This window comes from Anas acuta, chromosome 5, assembly GCF_963932015.1.
Source record: "Anas acuta chromosome 5, bAnaAcu1.1, whole genome shotgun sequence".
Taxonomy (NCBI): domain Eukaryota; kingdom Metazoa; phylum Chordata; class Aves; order Anseriformes; family Anatidae; genus Anas; species Anas acuta.
In genome coordinates, this window is record NC_088983.1 from 18,517,818 (window position 1) to 18,536,407 (window position 18,590).

An 18,590-nucleotide genomic window follows, 5' to 3' on the forward strand; every position below is an offset into this window, starting at 1 on the left:
CTTATTTGCTCTTTCAAGTTCAACGGTTTTGAGGAAGGGTTTCTAGTTCATTGTTGCAAACTAGCAGGAGAATGGTGCAAGTATACTTACTCAGCCTCGGTATTTGTCCTTGCTGATGACTGCTCAGAATACAGCAATGTCTCTCTAATCAGAAAAACAAAGGATAAGAAATAGCAGAAAGCAACATTATGTAAACCCTTTGTAGTACTTTGCATCTGACTCTCTTCTGGAGCCATCCTGTGCCATTATCCCCACTATACTTCTTGGAAGAAAAAAAAATACCAAAAAACCAAAAAGCTGCTAAATCCTACTCCAGTAGTAAAATCCACTGCCTACATTGAAGTCTGAAGACTATAGTTCAAGAGTATTTTGATACCTCACTATATGCAGTGTGCTGGTAACTCAGGAAGATTTACGTTCATAACTAACAGCTGTATTAACTTCTTATCAGTCTCACTCCCAACCAAAATAATAATAATGATAAAAAAAATCCTGTATTTCAGAGCTCTCTTTCTTAATTGGCTTTGCAGTGGAACTTCATAAGAAAACAATTTTAAAGTTGGGAAAGGCCACTGATCTAAAACAAACCAACAAACAAGTTCTGTGAGAAGAAACGTAGAAATAATTGGAGTGTCTCACTGCCCTAAGAAGCTGTATAAAAACAAACAAACAAAAAAAGAAGAATAATCAAAAAAAAAAAAGAAGAAATGCTTCAAATATTTATTCCTTCTGTAAATCACACACCTTAGAAAGGAGTATGGAAAAGCAGCTATTCCTCTCTCAGGCTCATCCACTTCGTGTTTGTTATCTCCAGCCTACAACACAGAAATAAAATCTTTCTTATCAATGCAAATACACAGCAAATTCTACCACTAAAATGAACCTAATAAATATCAGTGACCAAGCAGTCCTCCAAATTTTATGTCTTTTCTAAGAAACTTTCAGTAAACTGAAACACATGGCAGCAATGAGTCATCAGTATTGACATCTAAAATTTTAGTCAGGGGATGTAATAGATTTCTCCCTTGAAATGGCAAAAATGAATCCTCTGAAAAAAGTAGAGTAACAAAAATACGGTATGCAAAAGCAGGAAAATGCAGTCTAGATCACATCCCTTGAGCTGCATGCACAAAATTGATGGAAAGTGAAGTTGCTGACTGCATGCATTTTAAATTATAATACTCTGAAAAAGCTACTATAAAGCTCCAGGACTTACTGCTGTGACTTACAATGGCCAAAGAATAAAAGCAGATATAACAGTATGGAAAGTAAATCAAAAGTTCTTGATGGAACTGGTGTGAAGCCTTCTGAATAATCATTTGTGTTTCTCAATGAGGTCAACTGCAGATGTAGATCAATTCAGGTGTAGCTACTCTTCCATTTTCAGTAAAGCTATAAAAACATTTTCTCTCATCTCATCCATAATTAATTGTCTTATTAAGGCAGAGACACAAAGAGTCTGATCTTGTAGCCCTTATTCCGGAAGGAAGTCCAAACGTATCTGTGACTGTAATATAAAATGCTACGAGCAGGTAGAATTTGAAGTGGTATGATTGCTCATTACAAAATTCAGACATATTAAGCAACACAGAAAGCAAGCAATAGCAAGGAAAATATCCTTGCTTACTGGTTTGGTTCTTTACTCAGAGGAAGGGATTCCTTGGTTCCAATTCTTTCATCAAAGGCTTTATGTATTCGTTATCCAATGTAAAAATAGAGAAAAAAGTTGTTGTAACAGACACACTTTATTCTGCTGAAAAATTATGTACCAATTATCTATGTCCTTAACAGATAATTAAGCACGCTGGTGCACTTGTAAAACTGGAGGGACAGGATACCTTTCAAAAATTTTGTAATGTTCTACGCTCTCCTGACACATCTAAATATTTTTTTCCTGCTGTTTCCGCTCATTCTTCTGAAACTCTCACGTACCTCCACATAACTAATTCATCTCACGACAATAAAGAAAATGAAACTTAATTCAATTGTATGTCAGAGATGAAGTATATACCCCAAAATGATGCTGAAGGGTGTTGGAAAAGTATCCTGACTGATAGATAGATGATTTCATTACCTTAACTGTCATCTTCTGCTGTTCAGTCATAACTTTTCTCCCAGATGCTTCGTCTGTAGTTGGAAAGCTACAAAATTTAGAGATATGTTAGATAATATATCTAAAATAATTTCAGAGTAATTATTCTGCCTCTATACATATGTAAATGAGAACAGAATTGGTTGCTTTTATTAAGATACAGTTATAACAGCTAAATGCCATGGTTTCAAAATAAAGACTTAAGTTCTGTACCTGATCGCATCAGTCTGTGTTTCAGCTTCCACATGCCGCTTGCAGCGATTTTTCCTTTTCCTTCGAGCAGGAGTGTAATACCTGTAACCTGACAGGACGGATTTAGCATCTGATATTAATGTGCGTGGAGTAAAAGGTTTTCGGCTTCCAGTAAATAATTCAGAGTGCCTGTCTAGAAGATCCCCACTGTATACTTTGGGGTTCCTATCCTGATGCCTCTGGGAACGACCGATGCTCACAGAACTATCAGAAGAGCACCTGCTTGAAACTCCAGAGTGTTTTCTTGGTGTACTTGACGTACTGACACTTGAGTTTGAGTTAGACGTGTTAGATGTATTCCGAGAGTGTTTTCTGGTATGTTTTACTGGACTGGAGTGAACCAAGCCATGCTCTCCATAAGGTGACAGTGCTCTTGACAGGTACCGCGCATGCTGAACAGAGGGGAACAGACTGTCTTTGTCTTCTGCTTCCAAGGGACTCTAGGAAAAAATAAAACATGATTTGATTGGTTTGCAACTTACCAGCTTTTTTCATGTTGGCACTTGCAATTATTATTGCTACCAACTTGGAGGCATTTTCTGTGTAAAAAAAGAATCCAGTTTTCTAAAATCCAACTGGTTTGAGAGCAGCTCCAGTGCTAACAAGTCTTAACACCTTTATGTGGAAAGATTGGTGCTTTCTTATAGAATAGCAATGGCTACATCAAACCAGGAGGTTCAATCATTTTAGTCCAAAAGCACAACACATTTTTAAAAGTCAAGGAACTAATAATTGTTGAATTGAGGCACATTATTTTATATGGGTATGCTCTGTTTGCACTGCCTGGGGCAAAGGAAGGTAAATAGACATTATCCACAATTATCGTGCTGACTAGTTCATACTATCTAGATTTTCTTCAAGTGTGGAGTTGTTGCCTTTCTCTCCAAATCCTATTAACTTTATCAAATGCCAGCTATCTTTATAAGATGTACATCTGGTAAGGGGCACCACTCACCGACTCATCTTAGACCAACATGGAAACTACTGTAATGTGGCTTAAGACACAGAGTAAGAAAATTTGTAGCTAGCTGTTTGTTCCTCATGTAACTCTCTTATTTTGCCTATAGGTGGAAGATTCACATATTTGATAGGGCTGTAAAATTTTTTCCAATTATTTCAATTTTAGTAAGGCTAAGCATTGAGTAACACCATGCTAATGACAGTGATAAGAAAAGAACTAATAATCTGAAATCAAAATTTGAAAACTAAGTAGGTCATTGAGAAGTGTTAAAGAAAGAATTATTTGGAAAGATCATGTTACCTTTTTCTGCTTTCTGAAAAAAAAAAAAAGAAAATCTGAATGCTTAAAAATTCATCAATATTCCTGAACTGTATTATGACACTGTGCCAAAGCTAAGACAGAAACATAGCTAAATCTAACCAGCATTTGAAGACTATTTATTTTTTTGTAAGATGAGAAGGAACAATTCAATAGAAAGAAATTTGATTTCTAACCTAAGAGAATTTTGAAAAATTTCCAAGTTAAAAATTTAAATACATGGGCAGTGTATGTGTGCTAGTAAATGTGCTTCATAATGTTTCTGAACAGTTAGGAAACATCTTAGCAATACAGCTGTTGTGTATACTTTTCCTACCTAACATACAACCATGCATTGAAAATGTTATCAGTGAAGGTTATGCATGACATTTTATGACCTCCAAGGATGGCCATATTGCAGAGTTAGGAAATTAAACCAGAAGCCTAAAAGCAAGAAAACATTAAACAATACACCTAAGAGTGTTGTCCAGATGCTTCTTAACTCCAGCAGGTTCAGTGCCATGATGACTTCCCTGGGGAGCCCACCCCAGTGCCCATCCTCTCTCTGGGTGCAGAACCTTTCCCTAACCCCCAGCCTGACCCTCCCCTGTCCCAGCTCCATGCCGTTCCCTCAGGTCCTGTCGCTGTCCCCAGAGAGCAGAGCTCAGCGCCTGCCCCTCCGCTCCCCTTGTGAGGGAGCTACAGGCTGCCATGAGGCCTCCCCTCAGCTTGCTCTGCTCTGAGCTGAGCAAACCAAGGAACCTCAGCTGCTCCTCATACGTCTTGCTCATATGTCTCTAAACCATTCACCATCTTTGTAGCCCTTGTATGTTCTCTAATAATTTTATGTACTTCTTATATTGTGATGCCCAAAGCTGCACACAGTACTCAAGGTGAGGCCACATCAGTGCAGAGGAGAGTGGGACAAATCTCATGGCCACACCATGCAAGCAGTATAACACAAGACTAAATAACAGCTGAAATAAAATAACATCTGACACAGCCCAATTCAAAATCAACAGCTACAAAAACAAATCAAATCAGTTCATGTCTAATTAAATAGTCAGACCTCTTAAAACAATGATTTTACTGTTCCTTACATTCAGTTCACATAGCTCCAGGGAAACTGCTTCACCAAATGCTGTAAGATTTAAATAGATGTATACGAATAGAGGTGTTTCATAAGAAAATTCAACTTCTACCACAGAAATTAACTTGTAGATATGCCTCCACCATCTCAGCAAATAATAGGAACTTTGCAAGGTAATCAATAGCTCTGTGAGACTTCTGAAGCCTCCCACTTGGGGGATGTAGGTGTGCTGCAGGAAAAGTAGAGACACTTGGAAGTCCTTGTACGTTTGTTGAAAATTCATGACACTGTAGCCTAATAATATACAGTGTAGTATAATTATATATTACTAGTAAGCTGGTAATATATATTAAACTATGTAATACATAGTATAGCTTGTAAATACGCACAGATCTTTTATTCTACCATTCAATTTCTAAACAATGTGTTAAAAGTTCTGAGCAATGATTTTCACTGTGTAAATGTTGCATCATCTCATAAACTGCAACTGCTATTGCTTTGAATCTGCACTATTCTATTTTTTCTCCTTTCAGAACTGCTTGGATTTTAAATTAAAACTCAAAATAAATAATATCAATTTTGCAGTATGCAGTAAATGCTGTTTAAGAGGAATATTAAAAAATGCAATTAGTTTACCATCAAAATGAAATCACAGAACACACTGCTGTCATGCTGTATATTTCCTTCACAATTCTACACAATTTCCTCCAAAATCGTTATTATCTATCCATGCTGTTCCAGTACCCCAAAATGTGCACAGCTGCTGATGCAAAGAGGCAATCTTTTTTTAGTTAGCTGAGCCAAAATAAGCCTTTCTTGATGGTGTCTCACATTAGCAAACTTAATTTTACTACTACAGCACAATTAAATGCTGAACTGATAACATGCAGCAACAATGCCAAACAAATGCCTGTGTTAGCAAAGCAGCGTAATAAGGCTTACCAGTGTGATTGTTTGCATATAAAATAGTTGCAGTGGCAGCTCAACACTACAGAAAACAGATAAGACTGGAAAGTTTCAGAATCTACCTAGATAGGTATTTTCAAAAGCTAATTCCACACTCTTCAGTAGGTATTATAAACAGCTTAGTTTTTGTTGTGTGCTTTTTACTCTCAGTGATTAAAATAGTTTGCGGTGCTGCAAAATAAATCAGATTGTAGAAGCATCAAACAGGACGATGACTGGTGCCTCACAATATACAAACAACAACAAAGAAAATAAACCAAGAGATGTTAATGTGCCAACTACTCATGAAAGCCACATGTTCTGTTTCTTGGATTCAGTCGAGCTGATTCTAAAACAAAACAAAAGGATATGGTAAAAATGACAATATTCTAAATTTAAGCTTTCCTCATTTTTGAGGAAGCCTAGGACATTATATTTTTTTTTCTTCTCAAACATGTTGTAAGTAGAACAGTAGCCAAGGTATTGACTAGCTAGTAGAACCACAAACCACAGCCAGATTTGTGTCAACCTTGAGATGCATTCATTCGAGTACTGAGAAAGATGTCTTTGAACCCCTTTTCCTAGGCTAAACCTTTAACGCCCAAACAGAAACAGGCAGGGAGTAAAGCCTTTGGATATACAAACAGTATCAGGAACAAGGAACTATCTTGCTGATTTCAAAAAAGACTTTAAGGAATGCAAGATAATGTTTGTGTGCAATTTGTCATTGATGTTTCAGAAAATTACTTGCATGTCTCTTTTGGTATAGGCATATCAACTGTAAGCTAGTATGTCAATTTTCTTCTCTAATCTGTATCTGTAAAAGCATCAGATTTTTACCTGGAAAAAAGAGACAAAACAGACCTACAAATATGCAGTAACACACTAACTGAATTTTTCACTCTATTCTTCTGACACAATTCAAAAAAATTTATCCAATGGTAGTACCATAGATTTGGACGTTAGCACTAGCACAAGCTGTTTGTGACTCCAAATTATGTGACTTACAGTGACACTTCTCTTACTTTCCAATGTATATTCCTATTCTGTTGATTCAACCAACTGTAATTTGTTTTGAATGACAAAAAAATTGCCCTATGATATATTTCAGCAATAATTACCCCCTTAAAAAGATTTACTAAATTAAATACTTATTTATCTATTTATTATCACAACTCTATGGTAAATGGAGTATTACTTGCAGCAACCTCGTATTGAGAGGAACCCTGAATTTTCACGGAGTCTGTGAAAGTTCAGTCAAAACAAATCAAAGCATAAGGCTCTGGTGTGATGGGCAAGAGAAATAACAGAAAGCAAGAATCCAGATTTTTCTTTAAGTTACTTTTACTTCCTAAGAACGGTTTACTTTCTTAGCTCAAAAGACACTGATGTATCAACTGCTAACAAAACAAACAAACAACAACAACAAAAACAAACAAACAAACAAAAAAACAAAGTTACAAAGGAAAGCTTGCTAAATCTATCTCCATGTAAAAAGTCCAAATACACCTCTCACTGGGGCCACTGATGAGTTTAGGTCTTGACATTATATATACTTCCTAATACTTCATCTACCGTTGTAAAACGAGCTCACAGAGACACTTTATGAACCATACTGCCAAGATGCAGAAGCTGTGATTTTGTAATAAATGAACATCTCATTCTTTCAACTCAACATAGCTCAATTAAAAAGCCACTAATGTTGCTTTAAGTCAACTGAATTCCTGCCCTCTGCTGCTTGGACAGAGCAAAGGTCTAATTTGGCAAGCAATTGGCCTTTACATTTGCTGCTCCCACAACCCTTTGTATGTCACATATTCATTTGGTTATATACTTTGATATTTACTTAAAAATTGAGAAACGTGAGACAGACTATTCACACAAACCTGTGAACAAGTAAGACCTGAATGAATATAATCAGTTTGCATACTGTCAACAATAATGTGTGTTATTCTGTTGTGTAACGTGATACATCCCTATTTTCATCAAGGATCCTGATACTATTAAGAAGTATATTACTGAATGTTCATGAAGAAATGTATTAAATAAAACAACCAGCATGAGAGATGACTGTTGTTATGAAGCCAGCAAGGAAATCTGTACAGAGCATTCCTGATGAAAACAGATTTCTTTGGTGTTCTGAAGGTTCTTCTGTTCTCTTTCAGTTGTTCACATATCTCATTCTGACAAAACTAATTCAAGCATAATACATCTTCAGACTCTTAATATCTCAACTGTATAATAAATCTTTAAACACAAGGTGTTTGAGTAGGTAATTCGCATAGCCATACGTGTGCACCGCATACAGAATTAACAACAGATTAGAAACAGTTAATGGTGTTTCCTAATCTGTATTTCATAAGTGCAAGCATAAGAAAGGTCATAACTGTCCTTAAGAAATCAAAATGTCTCAAAAATCAGACTGAAACAGATCTTGAAATACGAAGCAGTTCTTTGCACTCCAAAAGCAATGACAATTATGCTTAAAATGGCTTAGATCCTTTCAACTGACTTTTGGCACAGATTTATTTCTTTAAAAAAAAATCTTCAGCTGTCAGAAAAGCCTATTAATAGGATTACCTGAGCAGGAGATATGAAATAGCAAGTCTTACTCAAATCAGAGATTTTACTCATGGCCAGCTCTGTTCAGATTTTCTTGCTTCATAATTAAGTCATATTGAGCTTTATGCAGTTTCACTCACCAAGCTTCACTCAGAAGAGTGTTTAAAAACACAGATCAGCTTTGTACAGAAAAATAAAAAAGATAAAGTCTAGGGATATGACTACAATAGTTAGAAAGACTATATGGTATGTGGTATTCTTTGCATATATGACACAATATTTTCCAGGCTGCATCAAACAGCCCTTCTGTTGTATGAAAATGCCTTCAAGTAATTGATTTAAGACAGAGTACGTACACTTAATTTGGTGATAGATAAATGATTGGATACCCCCAGATGTGCTGCTTATTCACCCTCAAGCTTTTCAGTCTAAGACTAAATACTCACTTAAAATTACCTATTAGTAAAGACACACTCAATGTAGCAGCCCTTTCAGCATCCATATCTGTAGTTCATCACCCCATTTTGATAAACCTTCACACATGGTGTCAATCATCATCATTATGTTGCGTGGAAAAAGAAGTAAAGCTGTCCACTGCACATCTTACACAGTCCCTGCCCCTCTGGTTGACACTGACAGAAACTGCTGTCCCTGAAGTAATTTAGTTGCTAGTGATCCCATCAGAAGACTGCTCCATTGCACCCATTGAAAATCAGGCTGCTCCTTAGCTTTTCACACTTAGGTCTTCTCATGCACAATGCACAATAAGCATCTATTGCATCTTCACCCACAGGTTAATGTGGAATACTTACATCTTAGTGATGAAAACACTCTCCTTTTAATGAAAATCTGTTATGAAATCTAGGTAGCCACAACAAAAATAGCTTTCTCGGTTCACTTCGTATCATAGTAGATTCTTACATTACAGTAATTTTATATTTATAAATAGATATTACACATGAAGAATTTATGGTTCTTGTGCATTCAAAGCCTCACACAAAACAGTGAAAGAGGAGGCTAGTCATGTTCAAGATATTATAGTTTCATACTCAGCTCACTGTATAATAAAATATGTTGACTAAATGACAGAGATTATAAGAAATATATAACATAATTATATCTTTCAGAAGAATTATTTTTAGTTCTTTTTGTTTTTATGATGCACAAAGCACAAGCTCAATGGAAAACAGTTTCTGTGCTCTGTTGCAGCATTAAATAGTAATAAAAGCAGCTGTTGAAAAAATGAAGAATGATGAAATAAAAGCACCAGACTTACGAGATAGCATAAAAAGTGAATGCTAATGAATGAAGCCTTTTGAAAATAAAAAGTCAGGTGCATAAATCAAAGCTGGTTAGCACATATTTAGCCTATAATCTATTCAGACATTGACCTTGTCAGAATTACAATGGTTATTACTGTATATGTTACTCTTGATATACATTTTACAAGAGCAACATCTTATTACTCAAGAAATTATGCATTATGAAAGTAATGTCTTTAGCTTTAGTATTCTTACATCTAAATTTAGCATTGGCAAAGCCAGCAGAACTCTACTTGTCTTTTATTCTTATAATCCTCCTGTTATAAGATGCTTATGAAAAACAGGACCGCATTCTACTTTTGCCACTACCTCCAATTACTTCCACTGCTCACCCTTCTGCCAGAAGGCGGAAATTTGTAGAATTTTATTAACTTGCAGGTGCTCTGATTTATACTCCAGTGAAAAACATCTTGTAAAACCAGCAATATAATCATCAATTATTTGACTAACAAAGTGCCAAATTGTACTTTACTGAAGATCACAGAATCACAGGATTCTCTAGGTTGGAAGAGACCTCAAGATCATCGAGTCCAACCTCTGACCTAACACTAACAAGTCCTCCACTAAACCATATCACTAAGTTCAACATCTAAATGTCATCTCCAAGGATGGTGACTCCACCACTTCCCTGGGCAGCCCATTCCAATGCCTCACAACCCTCTCAGTAAAGAAGTTCTTCCTAACATCCAACCTAAAACATCCCTGGCACAACTTTAGCCCGTTCTGCCTTGTCCTGTCACCAGGCACGTGGGAGAACAGACCAACCCCCACCTCGCTACAGCCTCCTTTAATGTACTTATAGAGTGATAAGGTCGCCCCTGAGCGTCCTTTTCTTCAGACTGAACAAACCCAACTCCCTCAGCCGCTCCTTGTAGGACTTGTTCTCCAGACCCCTCACCAGCTTCATCGCCCTTCTCTGGACTCTCTCGAGCACCTCCATGTCCTTCTTGCAGCGAGGGGCCCAAAACTGAACACAGCACTCAAGGTGAGGCCTCACCAGAGCCGAGTACAGGGGGACTATCACTTCCCTAGACCTACTGGCCACACTGCTTCTTATACAGGCCAGGATGCCAGGATGCCGTTGGCCTTCTTGGCCACCTGAGCACACTGCTGGCTCATATTCAGCCGACTATCAACCATCACTCCCAGGTCCTTCTCCATCTGGCAGCTCTCCAACCACTCATCTCCCAACCTGTAGCTCTGCTTGGGGTTATTGCACCCCAGGTGCAGGACCCAGCACTTGGCCTTGTTGAACTTCATGCAGTTATCTCAGCCCATCGGTGCAGCCTATCCAGATCCTCATGCAGAGCCTTCCTACCCTCAAGCAGATCGACACACACACCTAACTTGGTGTCATCTGCAAACTTACTGAGGGTGCACTCGATCCCCTCATCCAGATCATCGATGAAGATATTAAAGAGGACCGGCCCCAGCACCGAGCCCTGGGGAATGCCATTAGTGACCGGCCTCCAGCTGGATTTGACTCCATTTACCACGACTCTTTGGGCCCGGCTATCCAGCCAGTTTTTAACCCAACAAAGCGTGCGCCAGTCCAAGCCACAAGCAGGCAGTTTCTTGAGGAGAATGCTGTGGAAAACGGTGTCAAACGCCTTGCTGAAGTCAAGGTAGACCACATCCATAGCCTTTCCCTCATCCACCAAGCGTGTCACTTTGTCATAGAAGGAGATCAGGTTCGTCAAGCAGGACCTGCCTTTCATAACCCCATGCTGACTGGGCCTGATCACCTGGTTGCCCTGTAAGTGCCGCGTGATGACACTCAGGATAATCTGCTCCATGAGTTTCCCTGGCACTGAGGTCAAACTGACAGGCCTGTAGTTCCCCGGGTCTGCCCTCTGGCCCTTCTTGTAGATGGGCGTCACGTTTGCTAGCCGCCAGTCGACTGGGACCTCCCCCAATAGCCAGGACTGTTGATAAATGATGGATAGGGGCTTGGCCAGCTCCTCTGCCAGTTCTCTCAGTATCCTCAGGTGGATCCCATCTGGCTCCATCGACTTGCGTACATCCAAGTGCTGTAGCAGGTCACCAACCACTTCCTCATGGATAGTGAGGGCCACATTCTGCTCCCCATCCCCTTCAACCAGTTCAGGGTACTGGGTATCCACAGAGGAACTGGTTTTGCCGCTAAAGACTGAGGCAAAAAAGGCATTAAGCACCTCCACCTTTTCCTCATTTTTCGTATCTAAGTTCCCCTGCCGCACAATGGCTTCCAGCTCTTCCTGTTTGTTATCTGTGCTGCGTGCATTAGTGTAGATGCACTTCAGTTGGGCCATTGCTTTCTCTCCCAGCCTTGCCTTTGTTACCCCTGGCACAGCTCCAACAAGCCTTGTTTCAGCCCTGTCCCCCTTCTCACCTAGTTTAAAGCTCTCTCAATGAGCCCCGCCAGCTCCTGGCCCAGGATCCGTTTTCCCCTTTGAGATAGGGACCCGTCTGCGGCCATCAGGCTGGGTGACGAGTAAAGTGCCCCATGGTCAAAAAACACAAAATTTCTGTGTTGGCACCAGCCTCTGAGCCATGTGTTTATCAGGTGGGCTTTCCTTGTCCTCTCTGTACCCCTCCCTGCCACCGTAGGGATGGACGAAAACACCACCTGTACTCCCGCTCCATCCACTAACCGTCCCAGTCCCCTAAAATCTCGTTTGATGGTCTTCAGGCTTCTCTCTTCAATGTTGTCACTGCCAGCCTGGACTATTAAAAGAGGATAATAGTCAGAGGGGCAAACCAGGTTGGGAAGCTTTCTGGCAATGTCCCTGACCCTGGCCCCAGGGAGGCAGCAGACTTCCCTACGGGTAGGGTCAGGCCGACAAATAGGTCCCTCTGTTCCCCTGAGAAGGGAGTCGCCCACAACAATCACCCTTCTTTCTGTCCTGGTGGAGGCAGTCCTGAGGAGTGGAGTCGACTTCCTCGCCCTAGGCATCCTCCTGGGTAGACTTTCTAGCTCTTCCTCAGCTACCAGTCTCTCAAGCTCCAGGGCCTCAAACCTATTGCGTAAGGGCAGCTGGGAAGGTGGGGCCGGTGGGGGGGGGGCATCGCCTGCGATGTTGAGCAGGGACCTGTTTCCATTCCTCCTCAACTCCTAGGTCCCCTCCCTCTGCCCGACAGCAACAGGGCATGGGGTCCACCCCCATTTGGGGTGTATCACCCTGGTGCCTGCCCTTCAGGCCACGCAGGGAGTCGCTCCACAAGTCTATCTCCCGCTCACACTCCCTGATATCCCTCAACCTCTCGACCTCCTCCTTGAGTTCTGCCACGAGGTGAACCAGGTCATCCACCTGCTCGCACCTCACGCACACAGTCTCTCTGCCCCCCGCAGGTGGTAGCAACAGGCTCAGGCACTGCCTGCACCCGGAGACCTGAACTGCCGCAGTTTTGAGCGGGCAGTCGGTCTGGGTGTGTACAGACCTACTGGAGAGCGCTGTGCCTGGTGTACACCATTGCAGCTGAGCTAGCAGTAGATCGCCGTTAGAGGAGGTGTTTGTATGGGCGGGGGGGAGCGCTCTGCCCTGCCTGCGCCAACTTCCGCGCCAACTGCCGCACCATGCCCTGTTCGTCACACTCCTGCTCGCCTCTAGGGGCATCTTTTGAATGGCTGGGGAGAAGGCAGGGCGCTGCTGGCTCGCCTACACCTCCTTCTTGCCTCGTTCACCTCCCTTGTGAGGGCTGTTGGGTCCTGGCGGTTCCCTCGGTGCCAGAAAAGTTAGCCCTGCCTGTCCGATCCCCCGCTCCGCTGCAGAACATGTCTGCCCCGGAGCCGATCGCCTTGGCAAGTGGCAAAGATTACTCTTTGAATATGTAAAGTGAAAACAAAAACAACAACAACTAAAACTTACAAAAGCATAAAAGGCATTACATCCAAAAACTACAGTTTATGTAACTACAGGTACACTCTGAGGCATAAGGAAACAAACATCAGGAAAACTGCAATTTCTCTTGCCATGATAAAAACTATACTTTCAGGACATCTTTTGATGGGAAGGCACCTATAAATCATTAAAAGAACTGGAGAGATTATTTTAGAAGGACCTTGTTTTGGGAGGGATTAAAACAAAGGAAGAATGACAATCTCTTATAATGCTATATTAAATACCACACTTACAGCCCTTCATTGTAGAACTGAGAATTTATACAGTAATTAAAGATTTTAAGCACACTTTAGTTGGTTTCATTGTGAAAAACAAAATTTGGATTTTAAATATGACATTTTCTACTTTTTCTAATGCATGCCTGTGATTTCATCCCTATGAGCCATGAAGTGAATTTCAAAGCATTATTTCCCCACATTACAATAAGGTCATACTCAGATTGCTTACTGCAATAAAAGAGAAAAACTACTGATGAGTTTTCTGATCTACTTGGAAATTTACTCAAGCTCTACATATGCTTAAAACAATATATGAAGCATTTGGTATTAAAATCAAAGTTAAGATAGCATTTTTTTTTTAAGTTTTGAATTGCTCCTCTACAGCGATGAAAATGATTCTGTATTTTATTAAGCTATTTATATACTATTTGGAAATATATGTCATATATCTGGATGAAATGCCAGTCAAAATGAGTGAACTTATACATATAGACAGAAAAGCACAATCTCCACTCATTTTGATGGCTTAACCACTAATTTCTACTTTCAACAAAGAGAGAGAAACATGGGGATTCAAGCTGAGATGAGAGAGAGAACTTCAGAGTTACTAGAATTTGTCTTTACCACAGGCACTCTTCATACCTGCCATCTCTATCAGAAGGTTGACACAGTGTTGGGCACATGCCAGGGAGACCATTGTCTATTTTCTGTTGTTTGAAATATGCTAGCCCTCCCTCTAGAACTAATGCCACATTGGTGATCAGCTGTTATCAGGGTAGGCAAGCAGACTATGAAATCTACTAAGCAAAATGAAAATATCTACCTGTCCAAAAGAGGTTGACAGCAGCCTTCCACTCTCTCTTGAGCTGGATCGTGAGGCATTTTTGCCCACACTCATTTCTTTTTCACACCTGGCTATCTTCTTTCTCAGTCTCTCTCTTCTCTGCTGGTCAGCAACTTAGGAAAGAGATAAAGTTTGTCAGGTCCAATCTGAAATCTTACTCTTATTTTGTCCTAAGTGATTTGAAAATGTCACAGGGGTTCCAGTCACTCAGCAGAAGTGAGACCACAGAGATAGGTTCTACTTCACTTGGCAATTATGAAAAATTATGTCTACTTTTTTGAAGAAAATATAAGAATATCTTGGTAGCTGAAGCTGTACCTTAGTTTCCTTTAGGTATTCTCAGATCCCACAAGCAATACAGTACTGTGTGGAAATTCCAAGATCAGTAATGCTAACGGAGCACCCTGACTGAAAACTAACAAGTTCATTCTCAAACTTTATGGACAGAACTCCTCTAACTGTACTCTCATCCAATGCGGTAGCAAGAAACAACATGTTTATTGTTAGTAAATTTTTCATATGCAAAATCTGCTCAAACCATGTAAAAATAGTCTCCTACGTACAGAAATCCATTGTGAAACAGCACGTTCAAGCCAAGAACATAAATGATGCAGGCAAACTCTGTGCAAGGGCCCCTGCCAGATCAGGAGGGAAAATTTTGCACTGGTCTGCAGTGTAAGACCTCATTCATGGTGTCCCTGTAACACAGATGAGTCAGGTATATATGCCACCAGATAAAGAAAAGCCCAAAAGAAATACAGATAAGTTTTCTGTGCCCATGTTTGCTGTCAGTCACCTTTATCCAGTATCTTGCATAGAACATAGTAAGTCTTTGTATATTATGAGCACCCAGGTTCCACAGATAGACAAAGTTGAAAAAAATTTGAAAAAAAGTTAAGAAGTAGACAAAGTTGAAAAATCCAAATAAGACTGATCAAAAATGTTAATAATTTCCAAACAGAAATAAAGAGGCTTCATATAAGCATGCATACTTTTGAAGTCTATACACAATGAAACATTTAACTCTTGACTACAATTCTCATTCACCTAATTCACAGACTCTAGCGTACGAATAGTTTGAGACACACACACAGACAGAAAGGCCTTCAGAAGTTCCCTCTTCAGTTTCAAAATGTATTTATATCATGCTCTGGTAGACCCCAACCTTCACACAGCTTATAATACTTAACGCATGGAAATGTAAATAACTTTGTGGATTGATGTGGTACATTCTTCTAGACAGCTGAGAACTACAGCAATCTGGGGACATTTAATCAACCTCTAGCATACATGCAACTGTGTCTACCAGAATCAAGAGACATGATAATCTCTAGGACTCAATTAAGCACGTGTATTAATTTTATTGAACATTTTAGTCCTCTTTTAAACTAGAAGCAATTCCTTCAGATGAAAAATCCCTGCTCTCATTCCTCAGGGAAATCCCTTTCTGTCTTTCACTTCTTATAATTGATATGTAAAATACAAAGTAATTTCTTTTACAGTGCTGATTTATTCAGTATATTCCATTAGAGTACTTACAATATAAAGTTGATTTTACTCCTGGAAAGGCATTAGCTGAAGTTAATATATACTAAATTCTACAAAACTGAATTAAAATATGACTTATAAAAGGAGGAAAAAATATACCATACCATTAAATAATTAAAACTGAGTATTTGTCTTTCTACTCTGAATTATTATGTGGTTATTCTAAATTATTTTTATTTCTAATTATGTTTGTCTAAAAAGTTACAGAAGGGTACTCAAAAATTAGCTACAAGTCACAAGTTTTATATGCTTGAATTAAATAATTATGGTGGTTCAACAGAGTGTGGCTGTGTGTGGACATGAATGGAAGCTGCAAAAATTCAAGTCTTGCCTACTGCTCAGGTAAATTGCTGTATGAGTATTGAATAAGTACCTAAGGAAACAATGAATGAGTGATAGAGCTCTACAAAGCTCTTTCCTGGAGATAAGGAGGCTCAGGGGCGACCTTATTGCTCTCTACAGGTACCTTGAAGGAGGCTGTAGCGAGGTGGGGGTTGGTCTGTTCTCCCACGTGCCTGGTGACAGGACGAGGGGGAATGGGCTTAAGTTGCGCCAGGGGAGTTTTAGGTTGGATGTTAGGAAGAACTTCTTTACCAGAAGGGTTATTAGACATTGGAATGGGCTGCCCAGGGAAGCGGTGGAGTCACCATCCCTGGAAGTCTTTAAAAGACGTTTAGATGTAGAGCTTAGGGATATGGTTTAGTGGGGACTGTTAGTGTTAGGTCAGAGGTTGGACTCGATGATCTTGAGGTCTCTTCCAACCTAGAAATTCTGTGTGAAATCAAGAATACAAATCATACAGAATTAGAGGTGTCTTATTTTGTAAGCAGGAGTACATGGCTGAAAGACAAATGTCCTTATACTCAAGTGCTTTGGTAGAAAGTGAGTTCATCTATGAATACAGAGGCAAACCCCTTACTCCTTGTTCAGCCTGCACAACATTGCTTACCAGGAGTTTCTGAGCAAAGTGTAAAGCAGTGTGAATATTAATGAAAAAATTAGTACTTCTGTTGTCCCTATTCCACTCTTTACCAGATGAAATTTGAGATTTAGCATGCATCGACAGACTTGGTCTTTACAACTGGAGTTCAAAAAATAAGCCAACTTCCACAGATCTCCTCCAGGACTGTGTGCTATGACTCTTCTCAGCCAAAATATGGCCTATGCCCAAGTAAAGAGTAAAGAAAGAAAGTAATATTAAGCACGCCAGGATGCTAAGGCTATTTTTGGTTGTCAGAATGACCCATCGGGACTACTGTCACCTACATGGGAAATGTAAAGCCCTTGCCTCACACCAATGATATATTGAGCTTAGCTCAGATAATCCATTAAGTGTGTTCCAAAAGCTATAAAGTCATTCATGCATACCACAAGGCAGAGCAGACACATGCAAAACAGAATGGCAGAAAATCCTTGCAGTGTACCTGCCTTGTCCCCACCTTAGGGAACTCTCAGGCTAGATCTGCTGTAAAAGCTAGGAACTGTAAAACCAGCAGATTCAGAGATAAAGAAATCCCTCTTGAATAGAGTTAATGTAGACATAAACAGACAACTAGATGTAAATTAGGACAGCCCTGAGGCAGTCAGCAAGCAACAAAGACAAGGGTATAGACACAAAAAATGCATGCTGCTAATTTACTCTTACTTCACACATCGTTTCCTCAAGCAGGGACTGGAGAATCCAGTCTTTCTGTTTGGCTTCAGCCAGACAGAAAATGGCATCCTAAAAATGGCCTGAACCTTTGAAGCACTAATTACAAATAACATTACAACTGATGGGAGCTGAAGATCCTCAGGGCAGCCATATACAATCGCTTGTCCTGCAGCTGTGCATTTACTTCTGGGCATTCTCACAGAAAGAATAAGAAGAACATTCAGGAAGAATCATGCGGTTTTGAAAAGGAGATTTATCTCTTAATTGGAAAGAGTCCACTCTGTTCCAGATATCTGCTGCTTCAAATTAACTAAAGATAAAGCTTCTTTAGCTTTCAGTGAGGTATTGAGTACCTGTTAACAAATTCAGTTGATGTTTTCTTCCTACTAGTCCACCACAGTATGCCAAGGGCACTCTTGTCAAATTTTGATTTAGTCATTTGTTAACTGAAATTTGTTATTACATACTTAATAGTTTCACTGCAAATATATTTTACTGTACATTGGCACCAGAAAGGTGTAATATTTGTAAATATGGAAAAAGTTCAAGACAGCAAGTATCTTGTAACAAATAAAAGAAAAACGGAGTGTTTTCATCTATTTAAAAAGGGTAAACTAAATAAAAAAAACACAGTCGCTAGATCCAAATAATGTCTCTTTTTTAGCCTTAGTATAGACTTTGAGAGTAACGTATCTCATTAACTGCTCTGCTCAAAGCCACAACAAAAATTTACAGCAAAGCAACAGTGTATTACATCATAAACAAAGCAGTAATTTTTGTATATCAGATATATTCAGTCTGTGAAACTAAGTAAATTCCCTAATTTATTCCACCCACTCCACGAATCTGTTCTCTTAAATCTGTTAGCAATGAGGAGAAGCATAAGAAAACCCATAAATTTTAAGAGGTTAAACTGTAGCATCC

At 39.6% G+C, this 18,590-nt stretch overlaps 1 protein-coding gene across 6 annotated transcripts in view; it reads right to left on the bottom strand.

Moving 5' to 3' along the window:
• SPATA7 (spermatogenesis associated 7) overlaps positions 1 to 18,590 on the bottom strand; it is a 43,750-nt gene that overhangs the window by 3,724 nt on the left and 21,436 nt on the right. For 3 of the 6 annotated variants that reach the window (XM_068683008.1, XM_068683007.1, XM_068683009.1), the window contains 6 exons: positions 14,444 to 14,577; positions 5,635 to 5,680; positions 2,306 to 2,784; positions 2,075 to 2,141; positions 745 to 815; positions 91 to 144 (listed from right to left, as the gene is read on the bottom strand). In XM_068683008.1, coding sequence (XP_068539109.1) covers positions 91 to 144; positions 745 to 815; positions 2,075 to 2,141; positions 2,306 to 2,784; positions 5,635 to 5,680; positions 14,444 to 14,502 — 776 coding nt within the window. In that variant the 5' untranslated portion in view covers positions 14,503 to 14,577. The remainder of the gene's footprint in view (positions 1 to 90; positions 145 to 744; positions 816 to 2,074; positions 2,142 to 2,305; positions 2,785 to 5,634; positions 5,681 to 14,443; positions 14,578 to 18,590) is intronic. The other 3 variants (XM_068683006.1, XM_068683005.1, XM_068683010.1) reach the window with 1 other exon arrangement.